This window comes from Paramormyrops kingsleyae, chromosome 18 (assembly GCF_048594095.1).
Source record: "Paramormyrops kingsleyae isolate MSU_618 chromosome 18, PKINGS_0.4, whole genome shotgun sequence".
Taxonomy (NCBI): Eukaryota; Metazoa; Chordata; class Actinopteri; order Osteoglossiformes; family Mormyridae; genus Paramormyrops; species Paramormyrops kingsleyae.
In genome coordinates this window covers 24443623-24469070 of record NC_132814.1, presented here as the reverse complement: position 1 = coordinate 24469070, position 25448 = coordinate 24443623, and the positions used below count along the sequence as shown (strand labels likewise).

The 25448-nt window shown below is 40.1% G+C and overlaps 1 protein-coding gene across 4 annotated transcripts; it reads left to right on the top strand.

The window, feature by feature from the left end:
• Positions 1 to 6218: 6218 nt before the first annotated feature.
• rnf214 (ring finger protein 214) lies at positions 6219 to 20085 on the top strand. 4 transcript variants are annotated; one of them, XM_072702028.1, is made up of 18 exons: positions 6219 to 6289; positions 6938 to 7016; positions 9337 to 9417; positions 9709 to 9768; positions 10506 to 10586; positions 11208 to 11267; positions 12278 to 12418; positions 14090 to 14223; positions 14447 to 14515; positions 16372 to 16468; positions 16950 to 17038; positions 17394 to 17481; positions 17571 to 17666; positions 17893 to 18254; positions 18457 to 18574; positions 18775 to 18810; positions 18975 to 19076; positions 19447 to 20085. In XM_072702028.1, the coding sequence occupies exons 2-18, from the start codon at positions 6960 to 6962 to the stop codon at positions 19507 to 19509; spliced, it is 1734 nt and encodes a 577-aa protein (XP_072558129.1). In that variant the 5' UTR covers positions 6219 to 6289; positions 6938 to 6959; the 3' UTR covers positions 19510 to 20085. The 4 variants fall into 4 exon arrangements, with proteins under 4 accessions (XP_072558129.1, XP_072558132.1, XP_072558130.1 ...); XM_072702029.1 differs by lacking the exon at positions 6219 to 6289 and adding an exon at positions 6448 to 6753; XM_072702031.1 differs by lacking the exon at positions 9709 to 9768.
• Positions 20086 to 25448: the final 5363 nt, after the last annotated feature.

Genomic DNA, 25448 nt, shown 5'->3' with positions numbered 1-25448 from the left:
ATTGATTTTTAAGGAAAGAATTACATGCCCAGGTGCAACTCAACTGGTTTTTGTCTTAGCAATGTGATGGGCCAGGAAATTTGGGTGACGAGGGAGCAGGCCTGAAACACAATGGGTTTCCGATCGTGAGATCGACCAACCCCCACTGAAATGTGTTGTCAGGGGTCTCCACCAGCCAGCAATTTTTTTCTTTTTCGGATATAGTGGACCTTGTATTGTTGCTTTGCTTTGATGGACTTCGGCACTCTGGGAAAAATGCTTGGGGACCCCTGGTGTGGGCAGGTTTCCTTTCAGAGGCAAGATTTATGTAGAGAAAGAGGGAAGATATTCAGAAGTGTGGTGGTAACAAAGGGGCTGCTGTCCGCAGTCCAGGGGAAGCACCTCTCCCTTCAAGGAGGGAGACACAGACCCCTCAGCACAGATAGCTGGGCAGCACTGTGCTGTTCCAGTTACTGGCTCCTTGCCTTTACCCTTTAGGCCCTCACTGTTACACAAGTAAGATGAGACTATTTCTAGCAATGGCAGATTTATCATGAAGGGAGCCCTTCGGCCCACCACTGACAGAAGCAGCATAAACTTTGTTTCTGGTCAGAGAGGCATCAACAGTATCATTCAGCCCAAGCTGCAATCCTAGATGCAAGAACGTGGTAACGGACCTACTGTCCAGCTCCATCACCAACCGTGCTGATCCAGATCCTGGACCTATGGAATCTCATCTTATCCAGATGATTACGTAATGCGTTAAGGCCATAGCCTCAGAGCAGGATCCTCTAATCATTTATTCCATATGCACATTTTCACAGGTCTGCATCCAAAGGAAGCTCACTTGCTATAAAATAAACCCTTCATAGCACACTGGCTCCATCCAGCATGCTCTGTCAGCATGGTGCACGAGGACCTCTGGAGCACGGTGAATAAGCAGTAGGGCAGAGGGGTACTTAAACCTTGGTCAGAAACAGTCTCACATACTTCTTAGCAGGATGATGGATTCCCTTACCCTCGAGCGACTTACCATAAGCAGCACTATGGAAGGAAAAACCTGTTTCGGGATTCAGAATTTCAGGATTTCTTTATTTGTCACATACACAAATTATCCAGGTACAACATGCAATGAAATGCAGTTTTGGTAGCCTCTGAGACTAATGCAAAACATGCAGTACACAAAAGAAAAAATATGCATAGAACAAAGGTATATGTATATATGTAAATGTATCTATAAATATATGAATATTAATGTCAATGGGTAAAAAGTACAGGGAATGGGGGCAGACACCTTAGATAGCATTCCTCTGCTTTTTAGTCTAAGTCATAACAACATTATCTTTATTAGATGATTTCCAATTTCTGATCACAAAGTCCATAACAGCAACAGAAAACACATTGCTGTTTTTCACAGCCCATAACAGCCTAACAGACAGCATTGCTGATCATAACAGCCCATAACAGCCTAACAGACAGCATTGCTGATCATCACAACCCATAACAGCCTAACAGATAGGACTGCTGATCATCACAGCACTTATCAGCATAACAGACAGCATTGCTGATCATCACAGCTCATAACGGCATAACAGACAGCATTGCTGATCATCACAGCCCATAACAGACAGCATTGCTGATTATCACAGCCCATAACAGACAGCATTACTGATCATCACAGCCGATATCAGCATAACAGACAGCATTGCTGATCATCACAGCCGATATCAGCATAACAGACAGCATCGCTGATCATCACAGCCCATATCAGCATAACAGACAGCACTGCTGATCATCACAACCCATAACTGACAGCATCGCTGATCATCACAGCCCATAACAGACAGCATCGCTGATCATCACAGCTCATAACAGACAGCATTGCTGATCATCACAGCTCATAACAACAGGTAAAAAACTGACAGCACATTGCTGAATATTTTCACAGTCCAAAGCAGCAGATAACATACAGCACATTGCTGATGAATGCACGGTTTCCCCAGAATCAGTAATCAGAACTGTGGATACTGTGTTTGAGTATATCCAATCCTTTGACAGCCATGTAGTGTGTGTACACGGTCTAGTTTCTTATCATCGCACTTGGTGATGTGAGGCTTGCATGCAGCTGCTCGGCCATGGAAGCCCATTCCATGAAGCTCCCAGCATTTTTGTGTTGGGGGTTAATGCCAGAGGAAATCTGAAGCTGTAGTCAACAGAGCGTTGGCCACTTTTATGCACTATGTGGCTGAGCACTTGGAGACCTCACTCTGTCACTTTACATGGTCTGCCACGGGTTCCTAAGCACTTCCACTTTGCAATAATACCAGAGCTGACCATGGAGTGTCAAGCAGGGAAGATACTTCACGAACTGACTTACTGAAAATGTGGCATAATTTGACAGTTCCACATCCTTTTGCAAATGTCTGTAAATCTGACTGCATGTCTAGGTGCTTGATTTTATGTACCTATGGCAATGGGTCTGAATGAAACACCTGAATTCAAAGATTAACAGGTGTGTCCCAATACTTTGGTCCTTATAGTGTACTATGGACAATTTGAGACACTACTTCACCTTACTACCGGTTTTTGAGCTGTGGGACGAGACCAGAATACCCATAGAAAACCTGTGCTTCAGGGATACATGCAAACTGCTGAAACAAGCCTTGGGTGTGTGTGAGGCTACAGTGCTGCATCACTCTGTGCAAGCCCCTGATTAGGTGAATCGCTGACTACAATTGGCCATAATGTGTGCTTGCATGTGAGTGTTTGCTCGGCCATGGACTGGTATCCCGATCAAGGTGCCCCTGCCTCAGGTTCCTGGCTTTCTGTAACCCTCTACTGATATGTGCATATGGAAGATTAATGTGTGACTCTTACTTGCTAATTAAATGACTATTTGTAGTTAGTGTTGAATCACAGTTAACTTTCCAAAATATATTTTGCCTGTTTTGGTGTGCAATTCTCTGACTAGCACCTGTTGTTTCTGGTAATGGCTCTGGACAAGAGGTATAGAAGATGAATGAATAAACTAGACTTTGTGCTGTTGGACACGACAGCATTGCATGTCTTGGATGTCCATGTCATTTAGTCTGGGCATCGAATCCATACTCATCCTGCTTTCACCAACCTGTACAATCTCTAAAAGGATCACCAGGAAATATAAAAGTGAAGTACTGTTTCTGGGACTGGGTGGATCATGGAAACGTAAAAGTTAACAAATGTTAACTGGGATTTACCTGAATGCTGAAAGTACTTTTTGTGATATGTAGGTGTGAAAGTATGCATATTAATTAATTGCACATTCTACTTATATTTGCAGAATCTCTAGCAACTAGGTGGTTACTCAAATTCTTTTGTGTTTTAATGTCTATGCTCAACCTTGTCATTTATATTATTCATGTTTAAATTTTTACTATTATTTATGTTATATTTATTTCTCCTTTGTACTATGACCATCATTTTCTGACATAACAGTAAGAACTGTAATAGATACACTAATATTATATATGGAGGTCTGCAGGGGCGATTGGACAGTTTTTTTTATTGTGCACGATGTACATGTAACTCATTTATATTTAACTAACACTTTTATCCAAAAATGTTTACAGTAGAGAGGGAAGACGTACAACTTATGGGTGGTTCCTGGGATTTGAACCCCCGGGGTCAATGTTGTTAGTACAATCCGTTGTTGAACTACAGGACAGATATATTTAACACCATACTAAATCATGCTTTAGTAGGACATGGTCACAAAATACTAAATCAAGCTCTCAAAATTCCTAAAATGTGCGCACACTTTACTTTTATTGTGCTTTCAATTTGCTATTTTAAGCTCTTAAGTTTAATTGATTAAATTTGATCTTTCGGTTATTTGTTAAATAAAACTACCTTTTTGCTATCACTATGCGGCGCTGCTCCATTTGTGGGACAATCTGCCTCAAAATTGGATCACTTCCAGGTTGTCACCCTCAAAATGTGCCTACACAGTTTTAAAAAGATCCACCAAAAACTTCTTGAGATATTGCCTTAATAGTGTCAAGTGGATTTGATTCTTAGCCATGGTATCAATGACCTTGAACAGGTAACTGTGAACATGGAGAAATCGCTTCGCTGCACTCTAGATCTTGTAGCTCCACTTACGAAGATAATGCATAGAGATAAGAAATCTGCCCCCTGGTACTCTGATCATACGCGTGAACTTAAACAGGCTTCACGCAAGCTAGAGCACAGATGGCGCTCATCTAAACTAGAAGTTTTCAGGTCTGCCTGGACAGAGAGCCTCTCTAAGGACAGACAAGCACTAGTGACTGCTATGTACCTCTGCAGGCTAATTGAAGAGAACAAAAATAATCCTAAATTCCTATTGAATCTGTGTCTAGGTTAATGCAGAATTCTTCAACGTTAAACTCAGAAGTCTCACAAGCTTCTAAGAGCAATGACTTCATGACATTTTTTAATGGTAAAATAACTAAGATTAGACAGACCATCCAGTGCATGTCTGTAGCTACATACACCTGCCAGCCTCCTGCTAGTCCTATGCATAATGATAATGTGAACTTTGAATCTTTCCTTCCTATAAAACAATCAGAACTTTTGAGCTTAGTTTCCTCCTGCAAATCCTCTGCTAGCCTTGTAGACCCAATTCCTACAAAATTCCTCAAGGGGATTCGACCATTGATTAGCACTACCCTATTAAATGTGTTAGACTCGTCTCTTAGGCTTGGATATGACCCAAAACCTTTTAAAATGGTTGTTATTAGACCTGTTCTAAAGAAACCAAATCTTGAACCTAGTGATTTAGGAGGCTATAGAACTATCTCAAAATTTCCTTTCATTTCAAAGATCCTTCAGCTGTCTTCTTTTCTACAGAAAAATAATGCTAATGAATTACATCAGTCTGGCTTTAGACCAAGCCATTGCACAGAAATAGCTTTAATCAAAGTAATGAATGATTTGCTTATGGCTTCTGACTATGACTGTATATCTTTGTTGGTATTACTAGATATAACTGCAGCATTCAATACTGTGGACCATAGTATTCCCTTGGACCGGTTACAATCTGTGGTAAACATTAAGGGGACAGATCTCTCTTGGTTTCGCTCTTATTTAACTGATCATTATCAGTTTGTCCATGTGAACAATGAATCTTCCAAGCCTACTGAAGTCAAATATGGTGTCCCACAGGGATCAGTGCTGGGTCCGTTACTGTTCACTTTATGTACGCTACCACTTGGTAACCCTCTGAGACATGCTACCCAGAGACCCCAATTATCAAGGTATTTTCTACCCCGCTGCCTGCGGCATCTCCACTACCTGTGACGTCCTTCCGGCCTGCTTGCCCTTCTGCCTGTGACGTCTCTCCTGAATCCCCTGCTGCTGTACCACTGTTTGTCCTGCCATCTGAAGCAGCACCAGCACCTACCTGCCCCCCACATTGAGACTCCACTGTTAAAATTGGGAGAGTTTGCCAAAATTGGAACTTTGCCATCTTGCCCATTTGACTTCCTCTGCTGGTCCCGGGAGGATTCCTCCCCCACACCCCACCCCCTGAGTCTGGTTCCTTCCAAGGTTTCTTCCTACTAGGGAGTTTTTCCTTGCCATTGTTGCCTCTGGCTTGCTCACTGGGGGCTTTGGGCAGGAATAAATGTAAAGCGCTTTGAGATAATGTATTATTGTGAAAATGTGCTATACACATAAATTGAATTGAAATTGAAAAGTGTCAAAACATTCCAGCTGAAATTCGGTCTTATTAATCTTGGACCGGGCAAATATGAAATGCATAGTACATGGCAGGTATGCCTCTTAGTAAACATTGAAATTAGCCTGGCTCGGATTGGTTTTTTTACCTGAAAAACAGCTGGAAACATGGCATTTTGAGCATTTCAAGATTCCTTACATGGGCATATCTACTGTGTACTATGCATTTCACATTTCATAGAAGCTAACTTCATCGTCGTGAACTCAGGTTTGTACAGAACTGAAATTATGCTGGTATGAAATGCTGCTTCTTCAAAGCTTAACTAAAGTTGAATAAAGATCTGTGGATAATACATCAGATATTGGCAGATAATTAAAAAAATGTTGCAGCCGACTTCATGTCTGTGAACTTCATGGTTACATTTAGTAATTATTTCACACACAAAGAACGAATGAAAACAGAAGTGAAAGAATCCAAATCCAAATAAATATGCCTCAACTCATTCGGACAGAAAAACTACAATGCCCAACATTTTGTTCGACTTCCGGAATTAGCACTCGGTTTAACGTCACACTTTCAGTTTCTTGGTGGGTGAGCGAAACATATCGCTTGGTAAGTTTCTTAATTTAATATTTGCATAACTTTCATGAAATAATTATTTTGTAAAACCAGCATACTTTGAATGACTGAAAAGGGGGATGTAGAGCGCGCTTTTGGTTGGATTTAACTGTTAGCTTTTTATAACAGGAAGTTCGTCAATTTGTATTTTGTATTTTATTCGCACATGAAATAAGCTCCGTGTTACAGGGGAGTTACTGTGTCTGGTACCTCTGCCGTTTTTTAAAATATTTTAGAGTATGCGCTATGAAATAGCAGCAATTGGCGGTACTCGGGGATTTTCAGACGAATTCATTAACAGGGCTGCCAGCTATCACGCATCTGGCGTCATACTCATGTTCTCAGGCTCTCACGCAAGAAAATATTACAGCAAATATATTTTATTCCACCATAAACCTGAAATGAGCTACAGAGTTTCTCAATGAAGCTGACTTAAGGACTCTGACATGGCCATTCAGGTACTGTATATGGAATTTGTTCCGTTTGAAGGACTTGTTGTTGAGTTACTCCTGTGTTTTGTATCATTGTCGTGTTACATGGTCAAGTTTCTCTGGCACGTTTTCGGTCACAGACGGACGTCCTGGCCTTCTGCTGTGGCGTTTTGTGATGTAACTTGCAATTCACTTGTCTCTTAAATGACAGGAGAGTATACTCACTGCAGAGCATGGAACTGTCCAGCGATGATGCAGAAAGGCCAAACTTGGAGGAGAAAGAAATTCAGGTAAAGTACTATAGAATTGATATGCTTCAATGAAAGGATCCAGATGATCAGTGTTGTGTGTGTGTGTGTGTGTGTGTGTGTGTGTATATATATATATATATATATATATATATATATATATATACACACACACAAACACACACATTCTTTCACAAATTATATATTATGTACAAAATATAGTGTGCTTAATGTTTTTGTGATTTTCATCTGATTTGATCCAGTCATTAACCTTGTAAAAGAATGTATTTTGATTTCTCTGTGTTTTTTATTTTGTAAAGTGTAGTTTATATTAGTTGTCGTTCCATAGACAGAATTCTGGACAGCAGAAAATGCAGCAAACACTGAAATAGATTGGAGCGCGCTTTTGGTTGGATTTAACTGTTAGCTTTTTATAACAGGAAGTTCGTCAATTTGTATTTTGTATTTTATTCGCACATGAAATAAGCTCCGTGTTACAGGGGAGTTACTGTGTCTGGTACCTCTGCCGTTTTTTTAAATATTTTAGAGTATGCGCTATGAAATAGCAGCAATTGGCGGTACTCGGGGATTTTCAGACGAATTCATTAACAGGGCTGCCAGCTATCACGCATCTGGCGTAGGGCTGGGCGATATGACTGAAAACTGTATCACGATATGAGTGTTTCATATCGGTCGATATCGATAATTATTGACATTTTTTATGACCCATTTAAAATAAAGACCAGGAGAAAAATATATTACATTTAAACATTTTTATTTTAAACATGTCAACAACCATGGAAAATAAAGTGTTTTTAAAATATGTGCAGTGTTTTGTAAACATAAATAAAACTGACGTAGACTGAGATACAGTACATCTGTAATATAAAAAAACAAACCTGATACAGTACAGTAACATTGTTTGAAATATAAAACCTGCAGAAATATGAAAAAGTAACTCTTCAAGTTATTCTTACTCTAATCATACTTGAAGTTGAACTATTCAAGTATATTTTCAGTCCAGGTTTTGTGCTAGGAAAAGACACACATGCAAACACTAACGAGGAAGACGCGATACGTAGGGAGCCGGAACCCGGAAGTGCGCCGTAAACACAGAGAGGAAAGAGAGAAGGGGAAACAAAAGACACGGCAGACTCGAAACGAAACACGGGATACGCGAAAAACCGGACAACATGACACATACAAACCGAAAGGATACAGACCTATAACTTAATATTCAGGAGACGGGGGGCGAGCGGCGTTAGGGAAGGGTCACAGTGATTCACAAAAAACCGGCAAAACTTCCATAAAGCAGTTGTTTTGCTGTGCTACGTCCATTTATGACAGCTGCGTTTCCGGTGTTCCGGGCAATTCAGTTTCCCTATGTTTCCCCTGTCGCGCGCTGATTTGTACACGGTTTCGCTGTTGTTTTCATGTCTTTTTACGAAGCTCTTGAGGTAAACAAGCCACATATTTTAAAACATCACATGTTTTTTGTTTTTACTGATAATAAATGAAAGTATTTAATTCGCTGGATAGAGATATTTCTTGATGAAAACGGTATAGTATTTCTTATAAGACTATATTATGCGTGACGAACTACTGTATTCGCATGTAATACTGTACCTGAGTGATTTTCAGACATCCCACATACATATTTGCCTAAATATTAGGAGAAACATTATTTCCTGACATCCAGGATATTTGGTTCCCCCCTGTTAAAACAGGTATACAGCAACTCTGGGCCTCGGTACTAATAACAATACAGTATTCACATGTAATAATGTACTTGAGTGATTTTCAGACATTTCACATACCTCTTTGATTTAATATTAGGGGAAACATTATTTCCCGATAGACAGGGGAAACATAGGGAAACCGAATTGCCCGGAACACCTGTTCGGATCCAAACTAGCTTCGCAACCTCTGTTTTCTTCCGACGAAGAATAAAAAATATCGAACGTTTTATCGAACACATTTTTTATTGATATCGATCACGTGTCTATCGCGATACATATCGTAATCGTTTTATCGCCCAGCCCTAATCTGGCGTCATACTCATGTTCTCAGACTCCCACGCAAGAAAATATTACAGCAAATATATATTATTCCATCATAAACCTGAAATGAGCTACAGAGTTTCTCAATGAAGCTGACTTAAAGACTCTGACATGGCCATTCAGGTATATGGAATTTGTTCCGTTTGAAGGACTTGTTGTTGAGTTACTCCTGTGTTTTGTATCATTGTCGTGTTACATGGTCAAGTTTCTCTGGCACGTTTTCGGTCACAGACGGACGTCCTGGCCTTCTGCTGTGGCGTTTTGTGATGTAACTTGCAATTCACTTGTCTCTTAAATGACAGGAGAGACTATACTCACTGCAGAGCATGGAACTGTCCAGCGATGATGCAGAAAGGCCAAACTTGGAGGAGAAAGAAATTCAGGTAAAGTACTATAGAATTGATATGCTTCAATGAAAGGATCCAGATTATCAGTGTTGTGTGTGTGTGTGTGTGTGTGTGTGTGTGTGTGTGTGTATATGTATATGTATATATATATACACACACACACATTCTTTCACAAATTATATATTATGTACAAAATATAGTATGCTTAATGTTTTTGTGATTTTCATCTGATTTGATCCAGTCATTAACCTTGTAAAAGAATGTATTTTGATTTCTCTGTGTTTTTTATTTTGTAAAGCATAGTTCAAATTAGTTGTCATTCCATAGACAGAATTCTGGACAGCAGAAAATGCAGCAAACACTGAAACAGATTGGGAGTCCCAGATGGTAAGGTGTATGTGTTTTTTAATTGCAACAGTATTTTTACATGGTCCAGTCAGGACATTAAATATTTTAATTACAAGTTGCTTGTCATTTTGGATGGTGTTCATGTTGTGATAGAAATCACGTGTGAGATGAGACTCAGTAAGCCTTTAAAAACCGTAATTTTAAAGTGAACTTGTTCTTTGAAGGGCAATGGCATATTAGAGTCCTAATCAGATATTAAATGTTCACTTGTTTGCGGTACAGTTAATTAAATGCAATATTACATAGTTTTTAATGTTTACTGATGATCTGACTTTTTTGGGTTGCAAGTATTACTTGTGATAATTATCTAATTTTATCAATATATTTCAATAGTCTTAAAGGCTTTCCAAAAACATTGAGGAAATCAATTATAATTTATACAAACTACAAATGGTTTTTTAATAGTGTATGATACTGAAGGAATTTCTGTGGGATTTGCTTGCTGAAGTATGGTTTGCGTTGCATGGGGACACCCAGTTTTTCTAGACCACGTCACAGTTCCTCAATGGGACTGACCTCAGGACTCTGACATTCTGGTATATGGAGTTTGTTCCGTTTGAAGGACTCTGTTTTTGAGTTACTCCTGTGTTTTGTATCATTGTCGTGTTACATGGTCAAGTTTCTCTGGCACGTTTTCGGTCACAGATGGACGTCCTGGCCTTCTGGTTTGGCGTTTTGTGATGTAACTTGCAATTCACTTGTCTCTTAAATGACAGGAGAGACTATACTCACTGCAGAGCATGGAACTGTCCAGCGATGATGCAGAAAGGCCAAACTTGGAGGAGAAAGAAATTCAGGTAAAGTACTATAGAATTGATATGCTTCTTTTTTTTTTTTTTTATTAAATGTGTCCTGTCTGGCAGCTTTCACAAGCAGAATAATGGTCTGAATGCACTGCTGTGTCAGACATATTTGCTTTACCATGAGGGGCTCTATAAACTCTGTATAGGCCCTTCATGTTGGTCAATTTCTTTTTATTCGTATATTTATTGTATTTTATTTAATACATGTAAAATATTCCAGTTGCCGAGCTGCCCGGAAGGGAGTGATAGATTAGGAAAATGAGTGAAGAAAAGGGGTAGGGAGAGAGATTAAAGAGAAGGAAGGAAAGAGAGAGAGAGAGAAAAAACGAACAAAGGGGGAGACAACAGTGGGACAGAGAGGCTAAGAAAGACAGGAGTAACGTAAAAAGCACATAAGGCAAGAAAAGAAAAAAATTTGAAAAAAGAATTGATTTGCTTCAATGAAAGGATCCAGATTATCAGTGTTGTGTGTTTATTTGGAAAATAACTGATTTATAACCAATACGCATGAATGTTTCTGTTATGAATGCTCTGTCACAAATTATATATTATGTACAAAATATAGTGTATTTTTTATTTTGTAAAGTGTAGTTTATATTAGTTGTCGTTCCATAGACAGAATTCTGGACAGCAGAAAATGCAGCAAACACTGAAACAGATTGGGAGTCCCAAATGGTAAGGTGTATGTGTTTTTTAATTGCAACAGTATTTTTACATGGTCCAGTCAGGACATTAAATATTTTAATTACAAGTTGCTTGTCATTTTGGATGGTGTTCATGTTGTGGTGGAAATCACGTGTGAGATGAGACTCAGTAAGCCTTTTAAAACCGTAATTTTAAAGTGAACTTCTTTGAAGGGCAATGGCATATTAGAGTCCTAATCAGATATTAAATGTTCACTTGTTTGCGGTACAGTTAATTAAATGCAGTATTACATAGTTTTTAATGTTTACTGATGATCTGACTTTTTGGCTTTGTGCATGATGGTTTATCATTGTATCTTTACACCTTCAGAGCTGTGTGGCTGATTCCTGCTCTTGAATCTATATGTTTGCAGTTATTGGGTACTTTGGGTTATCACTGCAGCACGCAGTTAAGTCAGCTGGGTGTCTCTAAATTGCCCATACCTGCAGCGGATGCCAGTCCATAATTAGCAATAACTAAAAATTACACCCTCGAGACCTTTGCCACCGTTTGCTCGTCACTGATTGCTGCTGCAATGAACAGCTGGGAGAAATAGCTGGAAACTGGGACATTGACTTACACAGGCTTCTTATACACAAAGAGTAAATCATGAAAAGATTTAAATATTTCATGGTTTGAAATTCAAAATAACACATGTCTGGGTGTTGAGAATTTTAAATAACTTCTGGCTATTTGTTGTTGAGACCATTAAAAGCTCAATGTTTTGCAATTTTGGGTTTGGGCTATTTTTTGCCCAGGAGTGTATATGTTAGGGAGTAACTGCTTTGGATATAGCTGCAGACTTGAACAAAAGACGGGAAAAGGGAAAAAAAAATAGTAGTGCAGTCACTGCAGTGTTACAGGATTTGCCAAATGGTAAGGTATCATTATCATTTGTAAGTTACAAATTGCTTTGTTTGAAAATCCCAGTTGCTAACACCGGGAGAAGATATTAAAATAGTTGTCTAGTCGTCTTTCTTTATCTCTGTGTGGTAATACAGAGTTCGTTGGAGAACTCCAGTGCACAGCTGACCCTGCAGTATGAGGCCCTGCACAAAAAGCAGAAGGAGGACCAGGATCAAGATGAAAAACAAATTCAGCTTCTGCAGCAAAAGAGGGATGATGCCATTCGACAGCATAAGGTCAGTCTTCAGAGCTGCAGTTGGAGTCACTTTAGCAATTGAAGTCTTGTTGAAGGTTGAATAATTGTGCAATTGTATGCAGACGTGGAGACTTAAGGTCCTGGCAGTAAAAATCCAGTGATTTTGATTCAGCCAACTGGTTGAGTTCTCTGTGACTGTGAGCCTTTAACCGTGGTCGAATTCAGGGGCTGCATTCTGCAAAGTACGTGGTCTATGAAGGTGTAGCTTTGCCGGCTGCGTTTTGCAAAGTACGTGGTCTATGAAGGTGTAGCTTTGCCGGCTGCGTTCTGCAAAGTACGTGGTCTATGAAGTTGTAGCTTTGCCGGCTGCGTTCTGCAAAGTACTTGGTCTATGAAGGTGTAGCTTTGCCGGCTGCATTCTGCAAAGTACGTGGTCTATGAAGGTGTAGCTTTGCCGGCTGCGTTCTGCAAAGTACGTGGTCCATGAAGGTGTAGCTTTGCCGGCTGCATTCTGCAAAATACGTGGTCTATGAAGGTGTAGCTTTGCCGGCTGCATTCTGCAAAGTACGTGGTCTATGAAGGTGTAGCTTTGCTGGCTGCGTTCTTCTTGGGTTGAACAGAAAGCACTATCAAATGGGACGGTGTGGCCTGTGGATAATTTCCTATTTGCGTCTCCAGCAGTTCCGTGCCTTACCCTTGAGTGACAAAGTGTCGCTCTGATTGCCTAGCTAGGACACACTTAATTTAGTATGTTGACAGTTTACCGTGTGCCAAAAAAAGATTGTTCTGCAATACTAAGAAATACTACCGTTTCTTCTACAAAACGTGAATTTTTGGCCATTGTTGTTCCTCAACAATATGCCATCTAGTGTGCCTTGCCTTTGCATCTAATGTCTATATATTTATTATGATTCAAATTTTATATTTAATGTAAAGTTGCAATCAACAATGGCAAACAATGAAAAGAGAGATTCCCTAGCTGCACTAGGACAAGACATTAAACATTTTATTTTAAAATAGTTTGATGACTAGTTGTTTTTTTCATTCCTTTGATTGAAGAAAAAAAGTTTCAGTGCAATATGCGTTAAATAAGCAGCCTGAAGAATTCCCTTGAACTTGTGATTTGACACTAATCTATATTTCACCAGTGTGAAGGTTTGTAGTGTCAGTGAAGAAGTGACCCTCCCTCTTGGCAGAATAAACCTTCACTGTTAGCTGCTGGCCTCCATTGCACACACCATGTAATGTTCTCGCTTGTCCGACAGAATTAAGGCTTGCTGCTTCTGAAGTCGCCTGAGAGTATTATCTGGGATTGTACTGTAATGTTCTCCATATTTGCTCATGATTCCAGAAATTGTTACAGCATTCAGAACACTCACAGAAAATTGAAATGATTTTGGTTGGTTGCTTGGCAAAATTCTTGTCTAAAATGTATATTTACCAAAATACATTTAATTTTTTGGCTCTTTAATTAAAATCACATGAAGTGTTGCTATGCAAATATTACTTGATAATTATCTGATTTTATCAATATATACCATTAGTATTAAAAACTTTCCAAAAAACATAGAAGAAATCAATTAAAATTTCTACATATCACAGTTGTGTTTTTAATTTTGCATGTTACTTAAATAATTTCTATAGGATTTGCCTGCTGATTTGTGATGCATGGTGGCCCCCAGTTTTTCTAAATGTAACTAAATTGCGACAGGCCTTGTTTGAAAAGATGGAGTCCCTGCGAGTAAAGCTCCAGCTCAACTGTTACAAGACGACTCGCAAGAACTTTACTGTGAAAAAGGTGGAGCTGACTGGAGAGCGGGATCGATTGAAGGAGGAAACCAGCAGGTTTGGGGGCTTAGGAGGAGGGGTAAAAGAGGGCATGGGTAGGGGCGTGGGAAAGGGGAAAGAAAATGGCTGGATTTGATAAAAGTAAGCATATATGGTCCTCAGAGTAGTGTTATCATGCATTAAGCGAGTGCACCTATTATATTTTGAGGCTGCTTGAATGATATGCGGATAAAGTAACTGTTTATGTGTCACACTAAAGCAAGTTTGTCTGCCCTGGTAGACTTGGAAAAGACCTGGAAGAGGTGGACAGAAATCTAAGGTCACTAATAGAAGAACAAGGGGAAGAAAAGTAAGAGCAGAACATGTCCTGTGTGCTGTGGTGCGTCAACAATGACAATCACTAATCACTTTCCCTTTAATCAGAAATTCTATATGAATAACTAGGTGTAGTTATGGCACAGCAGAGGGGACAATGTAGAAATTAACTGTAGCTTACCCAGCTATTAAGTTATTCTTAAACAGAACATTATGGATGCTTACCTAATATGACATTGTGCCCCTGTTTCCCCTTGGAACAGTATCCATTTTTTGGTGCAAGATGTCAGAAATATTCATTCGCAATGCAGCTATATGCTTACTTTAATGCTTCCCATAGTTGAGTTGAGGTCGCTTGTGGTAAATTGCTATTCTGAATTGCCTTTCTGAATAGCCTTTTCCAACTCATCCTGTAAATATTCAAAACTGCCTCTGCATTAAAATGAATTCATCTTCATGTTTGCCGAATACGTAGCATATTTTTGAAACTTTGAGGTAGAATTGTGCCGTTAATGTATTGGCTTCCATGTTTTTATGGTCTGTTTAATTACTGTGATATCTTTTTACTTCATATGCACAAAACAAGATGCAGTTTTTGCTTTACATTTTTGTCAGCAGTATCCAGTGTGCAATAGAGAGGACTTTGCCAGCACACAACCTTTGGAGACTATGAATAGTAAATAGTTGTAATACAGAGCACCGAATCTTAAATTATACATATGCACCTTGGATCAGCTTCCTAAAGGAATATAAATGTGATTGCTGTTATTACATTGGCTATGGCAATATTGTTATGAGATGGAGACGCTTCTTTGTCACTGAGTCAGCAGTAAATGACTCAGAAATTCTGAAAATCATCTTTCATCCAGTGCACCTTACAGTTTGTAAAAACTGGAGAGTTCTGATTACCTGGTCATTTGAGGCAGAATGAAAACTTCTCAAGGATCCATTGCCAATCATCATTTGATCATATTTAATAGCACCTGACATGCTTACTCTTTCTTACAATGCCTTACCATAGTAATTTCTAAACACATCGTCGTACTTGATATCAGGGCTTCACCTTGAGTTAAATGCAGAGCTGTGTTCTCTCTGCATGTAGACTGCAGCTGTTATCTGCAGCTGGTGGGGGGAGGGGGGGGTTATTCAGAAACACCTTGGAAGGACCTGGTCCTTACTTATGCTGAACATGAATGCTGATGCACACTGGAATGGTTTAATCGCTCAGTATATATCAGAATGAGAACTGTTTTATTAACCCGGTTGACCTACATACAACCTGGGTTCAAGTCTCTGCTTGCATATGTGTGGAGTTCTCCCCGTGTCATCGTAAGGTTTCCCCCACAGTCCAAAAACATGCTGAGGCTGATTGGAGTTACCACATTGCCCTTATATATATGTATATGTGTGTGTGTGTGAGAGTGTATATATACTGTATGTATGTATGTGTGTGTGTATATATATATATATATATACATACATACATACAGTATATATACAGCTCTGCATTTAACATTTAAGTAGTACACACATACATACATACATACATACATATTATATATATATATAATATGTATGTATGTATGTATGTGTGTACTACACAGTACATAACTACATAAAAGACCAAAACAGATAATACATAGAAATAGGTAGTATTGTACATGTATCCGGAGTGATTTACTGCTTGTAAGTGGAATCGATACAAGTGATTAATAAGAGAATAAATTGGCTTGTTTAATAATAGTCCATTCTTAGGGAGTATCAAGCGGAAGTATGGAGTTTGCCCACATTTTTAATATTATGTGTTAATTGATGCAGTCCGTGTGTGTTCAGGTGTGTATAGAACCACATTACTTCACATTGTGACCATTGCTGTCTGATCCTGAACAGAAAGACAGTGCAGCGCGAGTTAGAGGATCTGCGTGAAATGTTGAATAGAACTACAAAGGAATATGAAAAAGATCGAAAAAATGCTCTGAGAGATGAGGTAAGGACTCTGTCTGTCTGTATCACAAGCTCATTGTGTTGAAGGCATGCTGAGTATTGGGTTATTGAAAGCTTTTTTTTGTTTTACATTTAAATATACATTACTAAGTCAAAGCTGTCGACACATTCACATTGTGGGGGATTGGGGCACAAGCCTCCTGCGATCTGGAAGAAACATGTAAAATATTTCAGGAGTGAAGTGAAAAGAGATTAGAAGCATGAGCTATCATGTGAGAGGCTGCTGTAAACATGTTTGGCGTCTTCCAAACATATTTTATACATATATGAGTCACTGAACTTTTTGTTTGTGATGTGCTGGCCTTCGCTTGTCGTCTACATCTTTCAGAAAACATTCAATTTCTTATGTCGACGCTGTGATATGTCGAAACCGCAATGGGCAAAGTCGCAGTGCAGAAGGGTCGACTGTAGTTATTTGTGTTGGTGAAGCCTAAAATTTGTGTGGATAAATTGCTTCTGTGTAGGAAGCCAGCCTGAATATGCAGAAGGAGATGCTCACATCCCAAGTGAAAGACTGGCTGTCTGATGCTGAGCAATATCTCAGTGCAATCCGGTAGGAGAACTGCTTGCCTGTGGCACACATTCATTTATTTTTTTTTTTACATGGACTAATATGTGAAAAGTAAATAAACAAGTGTGGATTTACTGCAAATGTGTATGACGGGTGTCCTGCCTTGGGTGTCACCTGCCTCATGCTCTGTCATTCCTGCACTAGGCTAATCCTGTCCCAGTATCCTGTCCGTTCACATGACCTAACCTGTCTGTCAGTCTGAATGGGTGATTGTGTGGATACTATGCGTATTACGGATAAACACGTTCCAGGCGTATAAATGTGTGAGCTAATGTTATACTCCTTTTACGACCATTTGAATGAATTCTTTTTCTTATTTCATATTTGGTGTTCATAGGTCAGATGTGTCCCAAGAAGACATGCAGCAAAGGCGAGGATGGGACAGCACGGTGGAGGCCGTCCGTAGCAGCTTAGATACCATGCAGGTAATGTTTAGATACATGGAGTGACTTTGGGTACTCATTGTATCTGTGTGCCACTGAGCTCTTTGCCCTTTGCGTTTCTGCTTATACAGGATCAGTTCACTGAGTATCTACACTTGGTCCAGCAAGGCCAGCATCTGGACAGCCTGCCCCCAATCACTGCTCCCTCCCTGCCTCCCATCCCCCCCGTAAGTGACATTCCTCTGCACTTTGCTCTAAAGCAATTCCCCGCATAGGTTTTGTTATCAGTTCTCAGAATACTTTGATGGAAGAGCAAATCCATAGTTAAATTAAGTGATATTGTTTCAGGAATATGTCATTCGCATTGCTTATGGCTTTTGAAATTACCCACGGCAATCTTAATTATGAATGTATAAATATTATTAATCTGTTTATAAATGTCCTTTCTCGCAGATTGACTTAATTACTGGACCAAGGGCATCTCGCCAGCCAACACATATGCCGTCACACAGTCAATCACTTCCTGCCCAACAATCACTCCCTGCCCACCCCCCCTCAGCTGCCGCCCCATATGATCACACGCGGCCGAGCCCCCAGCTTGGAAGCTTGGCCTATCAGCCCGTCCCCTCCTCAAGCTCACACGCCACACCTTTAAGCAAGACTAACTCTGTTTCCAAAGCCGTGTCGTCCCCCAAGCACGTTCGCATGGCACCACCTACATCAGCAGCAGCAGCTCCCACGGGCAACGTCCAGCCTGTAGCTAAACTGGAGAAGCTCCTGGAGAATCTGGGAGCCCAGTTCTCTCAATGCAGCAGGTACTGCTCATATTTTTTAAGATTGTGTTCTGCTCTTTATCGGTAAATGTTAATGTTTGTGTTGTCCTCAAATATCTTATTTATGCTTTTAAGCATCATGTTTTAAAAAATATTTAGAATGTTTGTATTTTGTATGTTTGAGGGTGTAGAAAATAAGGCATTCTGTAAGGTGGCCTAAGCCTTGTTTCTCGCCCTCTGTCAGGAGGCAGCTGATGTCCGTGCTGCAGGAAATTAAGTCGTCCCGCGGCACTCTGGCAGGGCTCTCGGTTGAAGAGTTGAACCAACTGGTGGCACAGAGATTAATCCAAAGTGATAAACCGGTGAGAGACACAGAACTACACTTTTGATGCATCTGTGTTTCACTTTCAGACATCATCCATGTAAGATTATTCACTATACCTGTATTCACAAGGCTTCTTATAGTGTTGTGCACAAAGGTGGTTCTTTATCACTTTTTATCAGCCTGTGATTCTAATCAGGCCTTCCCAATGAATGCAAATTTTCTGCATATTCTTGGCAGGGCCCAGCTGCGTTCATCCAAATGAGGCCAACACGGGTACAGTGTAACACACTTATTCTTATTGTCTGACCTTTGAGCCTGTGTCATGATATGAAATGGTGTACTTGCCCAAAATAACGGGCAAGATGGTCTTACATTGAGGAATTTCGTTGTGTTTCGCCTGATTTTTGAAGGAGTTCTTTCCCCTTTAATGTTTATAGACTGCGTCTCCAGTTGGGTACAAGCTTTGTTTGATGTGCCAAAACCAAGTAGATGCTGCGACTCAGCACCTTATGAGCTGCTCTCACACCGTACACAAGGAGGTGAGCATTACTGTCGCCGTCATTTCTGGTCTATAGCAGAGGTCATGTAAGAACACTGTTTGTACTCTTGGGTACACATGCCTCTTAAATGCTGTTCTCCGCTTTATTCATTATGACATTCTGAGCTGAACCGAGCTGAATGATGTCTGACTTCTAGGGTATATGGAGTCTGCATGTGCTTATGTGTGCTTTGGTTTGCTGGCACAGTCTGAAACCTACTGAGAGGACCAGCAAGGAGGCCAGTTGAGTTGCATTGTATCACCACTGCTGTGTGGCTCTGTGGGTTATGACTCTACCTGTTTGCCAAATCATAATGGTGTAATACAAGTACATAGAACTAAATAAAAAATTATTTGCTATTTAATTTCAGTGTATCAGTGTTTGGCTGCAGTCCAGCAGGAACAATGTCTGTCCCTTCTGTCCATCAAAATGACCAAACAACAAGAACACGATGGAGGAATTGGAGAAGACTGCAGTATCTAAACGCTTTCTTCATTTCGGCTTACTCAGATAATCTTACTGTTTTGTAAAATTAAAATCAATGGAAATCAACTTACTTTCAACACCTCGTTGGTATAGTTTTGTATGGGTGACAGAGTAATGCAAGAAGAATGACCCCTGTTTGAGATGGAGGTATCTAGAATTCTTCACCTTTCCCTGAAAACAATGTGTACTGGTAATTTATAAATTCTGTAGAAGTAGAGTAAGAACTTAATGCAACTAAATACCTCAAATCCCTCTATAGTTCACAAATATATACTTTAAAAGGATAATTGGCATGTCCTAATTCTACTGAATCTACAGTTACTCAATCAGTAAGCATTATTATTATTAATGTTACTGATTGGTGATGTGGATGTCATACTGGAAAATGGGTAGATGTCATTGTGGGAAGGTCTTAATGTATGTACACCATTTAAATATTTGATTGCTGAGGCAAAGGGGAATTGTGATTCTTTTGTATTTGCTTTATTGTCTGTGAAATAAAGCAGAAAGAGAGCCATCTTGACTTGTACTGCTGATTAATGTGTTGGATACGTTCTGTCTGTAAATGTATACATACACTATATTGCCAAAGGTATTGGGACACCTGCCTTTACACACATATGAACTTTGACATCCCATTCTTAATACATAGGCTTTAATATAGAGTTGGCCCACCCTTCGCTGCTATAAGAGCTTCAACTCTTCTGGGAAGGTTGTCCTTGCAGAGCGTGTTTATGGGAATTTTTCATCATTCTTCGAGAAGAGCATTTGTAATGTCTGGCACTGATGTTGTATGAGAAGGCCTGGCTCACAGTCTCCGCTCTTATTCATCCCAAAGGTGTTCTGTTAGGTTGAGGTCAGGGCTCTGTGCAGGCCAGTCAAGTTCCTCCACACCAGATTCGCTCATCCATGTCTTTATGGACCTTGCTTTATGCACTGGTGCACAGTCATGTTGGAATAGGAAGGGGCCATCCCCAAACTGTTCCCACAAAGTTGAGGGCATGAAATTGTCCAAAATGGCTTTGAATGCTGCAGCATTTAGTGTTCTTTTCAGTGGAACTAAGAGGCCAAGCCCAACCTCTGAAGGCAACCGCCAAACCCAGACTTGTCCATCGAATTGCCAGACAGAGAAGCGTGATTCCTCACTCCAGGGAACACATCTCCACTTCTCTAGAGTCCACTTGCGCCATCCAGCACTTGGCATCGCACTTGGTGACATAAGGCCTGGATGCAGCTGCTCGGCCATGGAAACCCATTCCATGAAGGTCTCTATTCACTGTTCTTGAGCTAATCTGAAGGCCCCACGAAGTTAGGAGCTCTGTAGCTATTGACTCTGCAGACAGTTGGCGACTTCTGCACACTGTGCACCTCAGCATGCGTTGTCCCCGCTCTGTGATTTTACGTGGCCTATCACTTCATGGCTGAGTTGCTGCTGGTCCAAATTGCCCCCACTAACAGTTGACCGTGGAATATTCAGTAGTGAGGAAATTTCACGAATGGACTTATTGCACAGGTGGCATCCTATCACGGTACCACGCTTGAATTCACTGAGCTCCTGAGAGTGACCCATTCTTTCACAAATGTTTGTAGAAGCAGTCTGTATGCCTAGGTGCTTGATTTAATATACCTGTGGTATTGGAACACCAGCATTCAATTATTTGGAGGGGTGTCCCAATACTTTTCGGCAATTTAGTGTATTATTTAAGCATTCTGCTAAAATCGAAAGGAAGTAGTTAGTCTGCTATATTTATTATTTAGGTTTTTGTGCTTGCGGAAGGAATAGTGGCTCGTCCTAATAACAGAAAAGTAGTAGACGTACATTCCTTAAATTAACTGGCTATTCAAATCCCGATGAAACCTATGATCCTCAGTTATTTTCACTGTCTACTTCAATTAGTATAGATTAAACATGCTAAAGAGAACCTTTTAAGTTCTGGCAGCGGGGCCCAAAGGTTAGGCATGCACATTTGTAATCAAATGGTTGCTGGTTTGAATCCCTGACCAACACAGTACCACTGAGGTACCCTGAGCAAGGTACTGCTCCCCAGGTGCAGAATTAGCTGCCCCCTGCTGTGTCATGATGTGACGTAAGGGGTAAGTGCAGAGGACATATTTCTTGTTGTGCACCGTGTGCTATGGTGTGTGTCAACTATTCACTTTCCCTTTAAGGGCTGAGACATCAGAGGTGTATTTATGGTAGAAGGGGGAAGAGAAAATAAAGATTCAAGTAGCTTTGAATGAAACTGGAATACTTTTGGACCTTCTTTTTGCAGCCAACAACAGTCCAGTAGTCAAAAATGGCTCATTGATGTTAGGATGTGTATGTCTATAAATCAATAGACAACCATATGCTATAGTTGATTCTGTAAAATTTAAAGCATTTAGAAAAGTATATTGCGACATTCCCAGTCCAACTAAACAGATGTATTCAAAATATAATGCCGACTCTGCACTTGGCTGGGGGGAGACCGTGCACGTGTGCATTTTTGTTCCAGTCCACCACCTGCATGCCTGAGTTAGGTAATCAAGGAATGATAAATGGCACGAAGTTCAAGGGTATATTGTATATATTGGAAACTTGATTCAGTCTGCAAAAACAAACTTAGGCTTGGTAGGAAATTCACCTTTCAGCAGGACAGGGCTATGGAACGGTGGGTCACCACAGCAGCTCTGGGTCCCGACGGTGAGTGCAGTCGAGTGAGAATGATAAAAATCACACAAGAAAAAGGAGGCATAATGTAGAGCCACCATGAAACACTGCTAATCAGCATAAATGTGATGGATGTTTGATTGCTCTCTGCTGTCCTCACAACGCATTCCAGTTGCTTTTCATTTCCTTTTTTGTTTGTATAGTGAGGCCTGTTGGTGCATTAGAGTTTGTGAACATCATTTAGGGAGTATGGTGCCTGAATTAAAATTATCTGAGGGGGTTAAAAATACAAGTTACTTTGGGTAAGGAAATCCAAATGAAGTTGTTACTTTATCAGATGAAAGTCATCAAAAAAAAAAAAACAAATTCATTTTTCCCTGACATTGCTGCCACTGAACTCTCACTGCAGTTTCCCTAAAAACGGTCAAAACAATTATACTTTATTGCTGCTTGTAGTGTTTTGTCATTATTTTTTTGCTATTGTTTTTGTGGGAAAAGGTAGACCGATTGGAGTGCAGTACCCGTCCTGTTTCTGTTTTAGCTATAAATAATAGTGCATCTCACAATCTGAGGAAAATTACATCCTCCCAAACACAAACTTTTTAAACTTTGCTCTTGCACAAATTTAGATAATATATCCAACGACATCAGAATCATTCTGAAATATACTTTGGCTTATGACTTATAACAACACAACAAAATTAAAAAAAAAATCTATTTAAAAAGAGTAAGTGGCGATGACAAAGTTTACTTTCATTTTTCTTCCAGTGTATCAAATAGCAAACCAAATATTACAAGGTTGCCTTTGGTCTGCTGGCTGGTGTGAGATTTTCAGTTAGAGACAAGTCTACACACACATTTACATGCAGGTAAGAGTTTTATTACTGAATAGCCTGTAGGTCTTGCAAACTACCCTAATGCTTTTGATGTAGATAATTTTAGGTTTATAATGGAATAATAGATTTGCCATAAGATTTCTTGTATGAGTGTGACGATCTGAAAGTGTGAGTGTCACGGCAGATGCGTGAGAGTTGGCAGACCATATCATGAAATATGTTAAGGTGCAGACCCCTCAGAGGGTCATCAGCTTTCTGAAAGATGAAAGGTGGAGGTCACATGCAGAGTCATTCGGACGGCAGGCATGAATGGGAATTGGATGGGTTAAACTTTGGAAATGGACGCTGATTTGGAACCTTTCTGGCCTAAACTAGTGAAGGATAGAGTTAGACTTACTTGAACACACAGTTTAGGCTCTGAAAACAGACCTCTGGATCAGGGAAAGATTACAAACTGTTATAGAGAAGCTCTACGGCAGATAGGTACAGTTTTATGTTCAAGGACATACTTTGCTTTTGATTTTTAACTTATTTTAACTAAAAGAAATTAACATGGACAAAATTTTTGGGAGCCATAATCTATATTTTGCAGCCCATTTGTGGCAATAATTGCAATCAAATGCTTTTTGTAGCTCTGAATGAGAATCATACACTTCACAACAGATAATTTGGCCCACTCCTCTCCTCCCAGTTATAGAAAGAGTTTCATCTACTTCCAGAAATATTCAGTTAGATTCAGATCAGAACCCACAACAGACCACTTCAGAACAGTCCAATGTTTTCTTTTCAGTTGTTCTTGGGTTTGATCTGCATCTGATACAGATTTCTAACACTAGGTAGTATGTTTCACTCCAGGATGCCTGGATGAGCTTCTGGTTTCATTGTGTTCTGAACAGATTCAAGGCACCTGGTGCCAGAAGCAGCACAGCAGCCTCATAATATTACTGAACCTTCTCCATGGTTCACAGTGGGGATGCTGTTCTTTTCCTTGATAGCATCTTTATGTCTTTTGTGAATAGAGCTGCTGTGACTTACCAAGAAGCTCTCGTTTTCTTTCCATCTGTCCAAAGGACATTCTCCCAGAAGGCCTGTGGCTTGATAACATTTTAGTAAACTATAGTCAGGCTTTTTTGTGTCCATATTTTGGAACTGGGGTCATCCTGGGTTTTCCATCATGGAGCCTACTTTAATCCTGGAGGTCATCCTGGATCTGATCTGACGTTTTCCTTGGTTCGTTCTCCACCATTCAAACTATCCTTCTGTTTAATCTGGGGTCAATTTTCCTCTTACAGATACATCCAGGGAGACTGCCTTTGCTGTGCTGACCAGAACATGAAGCTCTTTGGTCATGGTCTTGCCACTAACAACTGATTCACTTTCTGCAAGGACTTGCACACAGCTAATCTACTGAAAGAGAATCCATGCAAAAGAACAGCTACCTTTGCCTAATAAGCTAATTTACACTTGGACACAGATTCCTGACAAACCACGCTACGTTATTCCTGCTTGCTCAAATGTGTCACTGTTTTTCCAGTTCAAAGACAAAATTAATGTCTTAATTACCAAAGACAAATTGCACTTTTCTATATTATAAGTAATGTATTTGAATGTTTGATTCTCTCCTTCACTCACTGAAGTTTGCACAAAGAGTTAGCTGCCATGTGGACAATGCTGTCAACATTGCATGCACTGTATCCTGCGACATCTGGACTCAATCACATATGCTGTAATTAGGGTGACCACCTAATCCATGTCAGGAGGGACACTATGAGCTACTTCAGCTTTTACGAACTACTTTAAAGCTGAAAGGATTCTGTGCTCTGCTAAAATGTTTGGTTAGTTCCTAGATTGAAAGCCTCATCCAGCTGTTTCGCATTAACATTACCGACGCATATGCATGATTATAGGAGACTGACCAATCAGCATACGGCAAGAACCCAGTGCTTAAGTGAAATCCTGGTCCTTTTAATTGAAATGTATGAAATGGTAGTTTACAAATCCTGTTGTAGCTCATAGTGTCCCTCCTGACATGGATTAGGTGGTCACCCTAGCTGTAATCCAGGTTGTGTCTGTATATTTCTCCATCTGACACCAGGATCCCCAAACTCTCTGTTCAGATGTAATAAAGCTCGCTCCATTTGTCTGTCAATAACTTTCTGACTCCATAAGATGCAGTGCATGAGACTGTATTCAGCTGTCTTGCTGATAGCAGGAGTACCTCGTACCTCACAAGGATGCATACTCTGTTACTCACTGCATCTTCCGTTCTGCTTCTTGCGTCTTGCATCATGTCCTTTTTCTTATCTCTTCCTGAAATATATGTACATATTGATTGTGCCTTTTTATTATACCTTTTATTACTAATCTTGCTCCTTACCTCCCTATGCCTCCTCTGGTCTA

Bases quoted from the DNA above. Each gene is read 5' to 3' on its own strand.
- rnf214 (XM_072702028.1), top strand. From the start codon at position 6,960: ATGGAACTGTCCAGCGATGATGCAGAAAGGCCAAACTTGGAGGAGAAA. The intron at 17,482-17,570 runs GTAATGTTTAGA...CTGCTTATACAG, and splicing joins GCAGCTTAGATACCATGCAG to GATCAGTTCACTGAGTATCT. The intron at 19,077-19,446 runs GTGAGCATTACT...ATTTAATTTCAG, and splicing joins CTCACACCGTACACAAGGAG to TGTATCAGTGTTTGGCTGCA.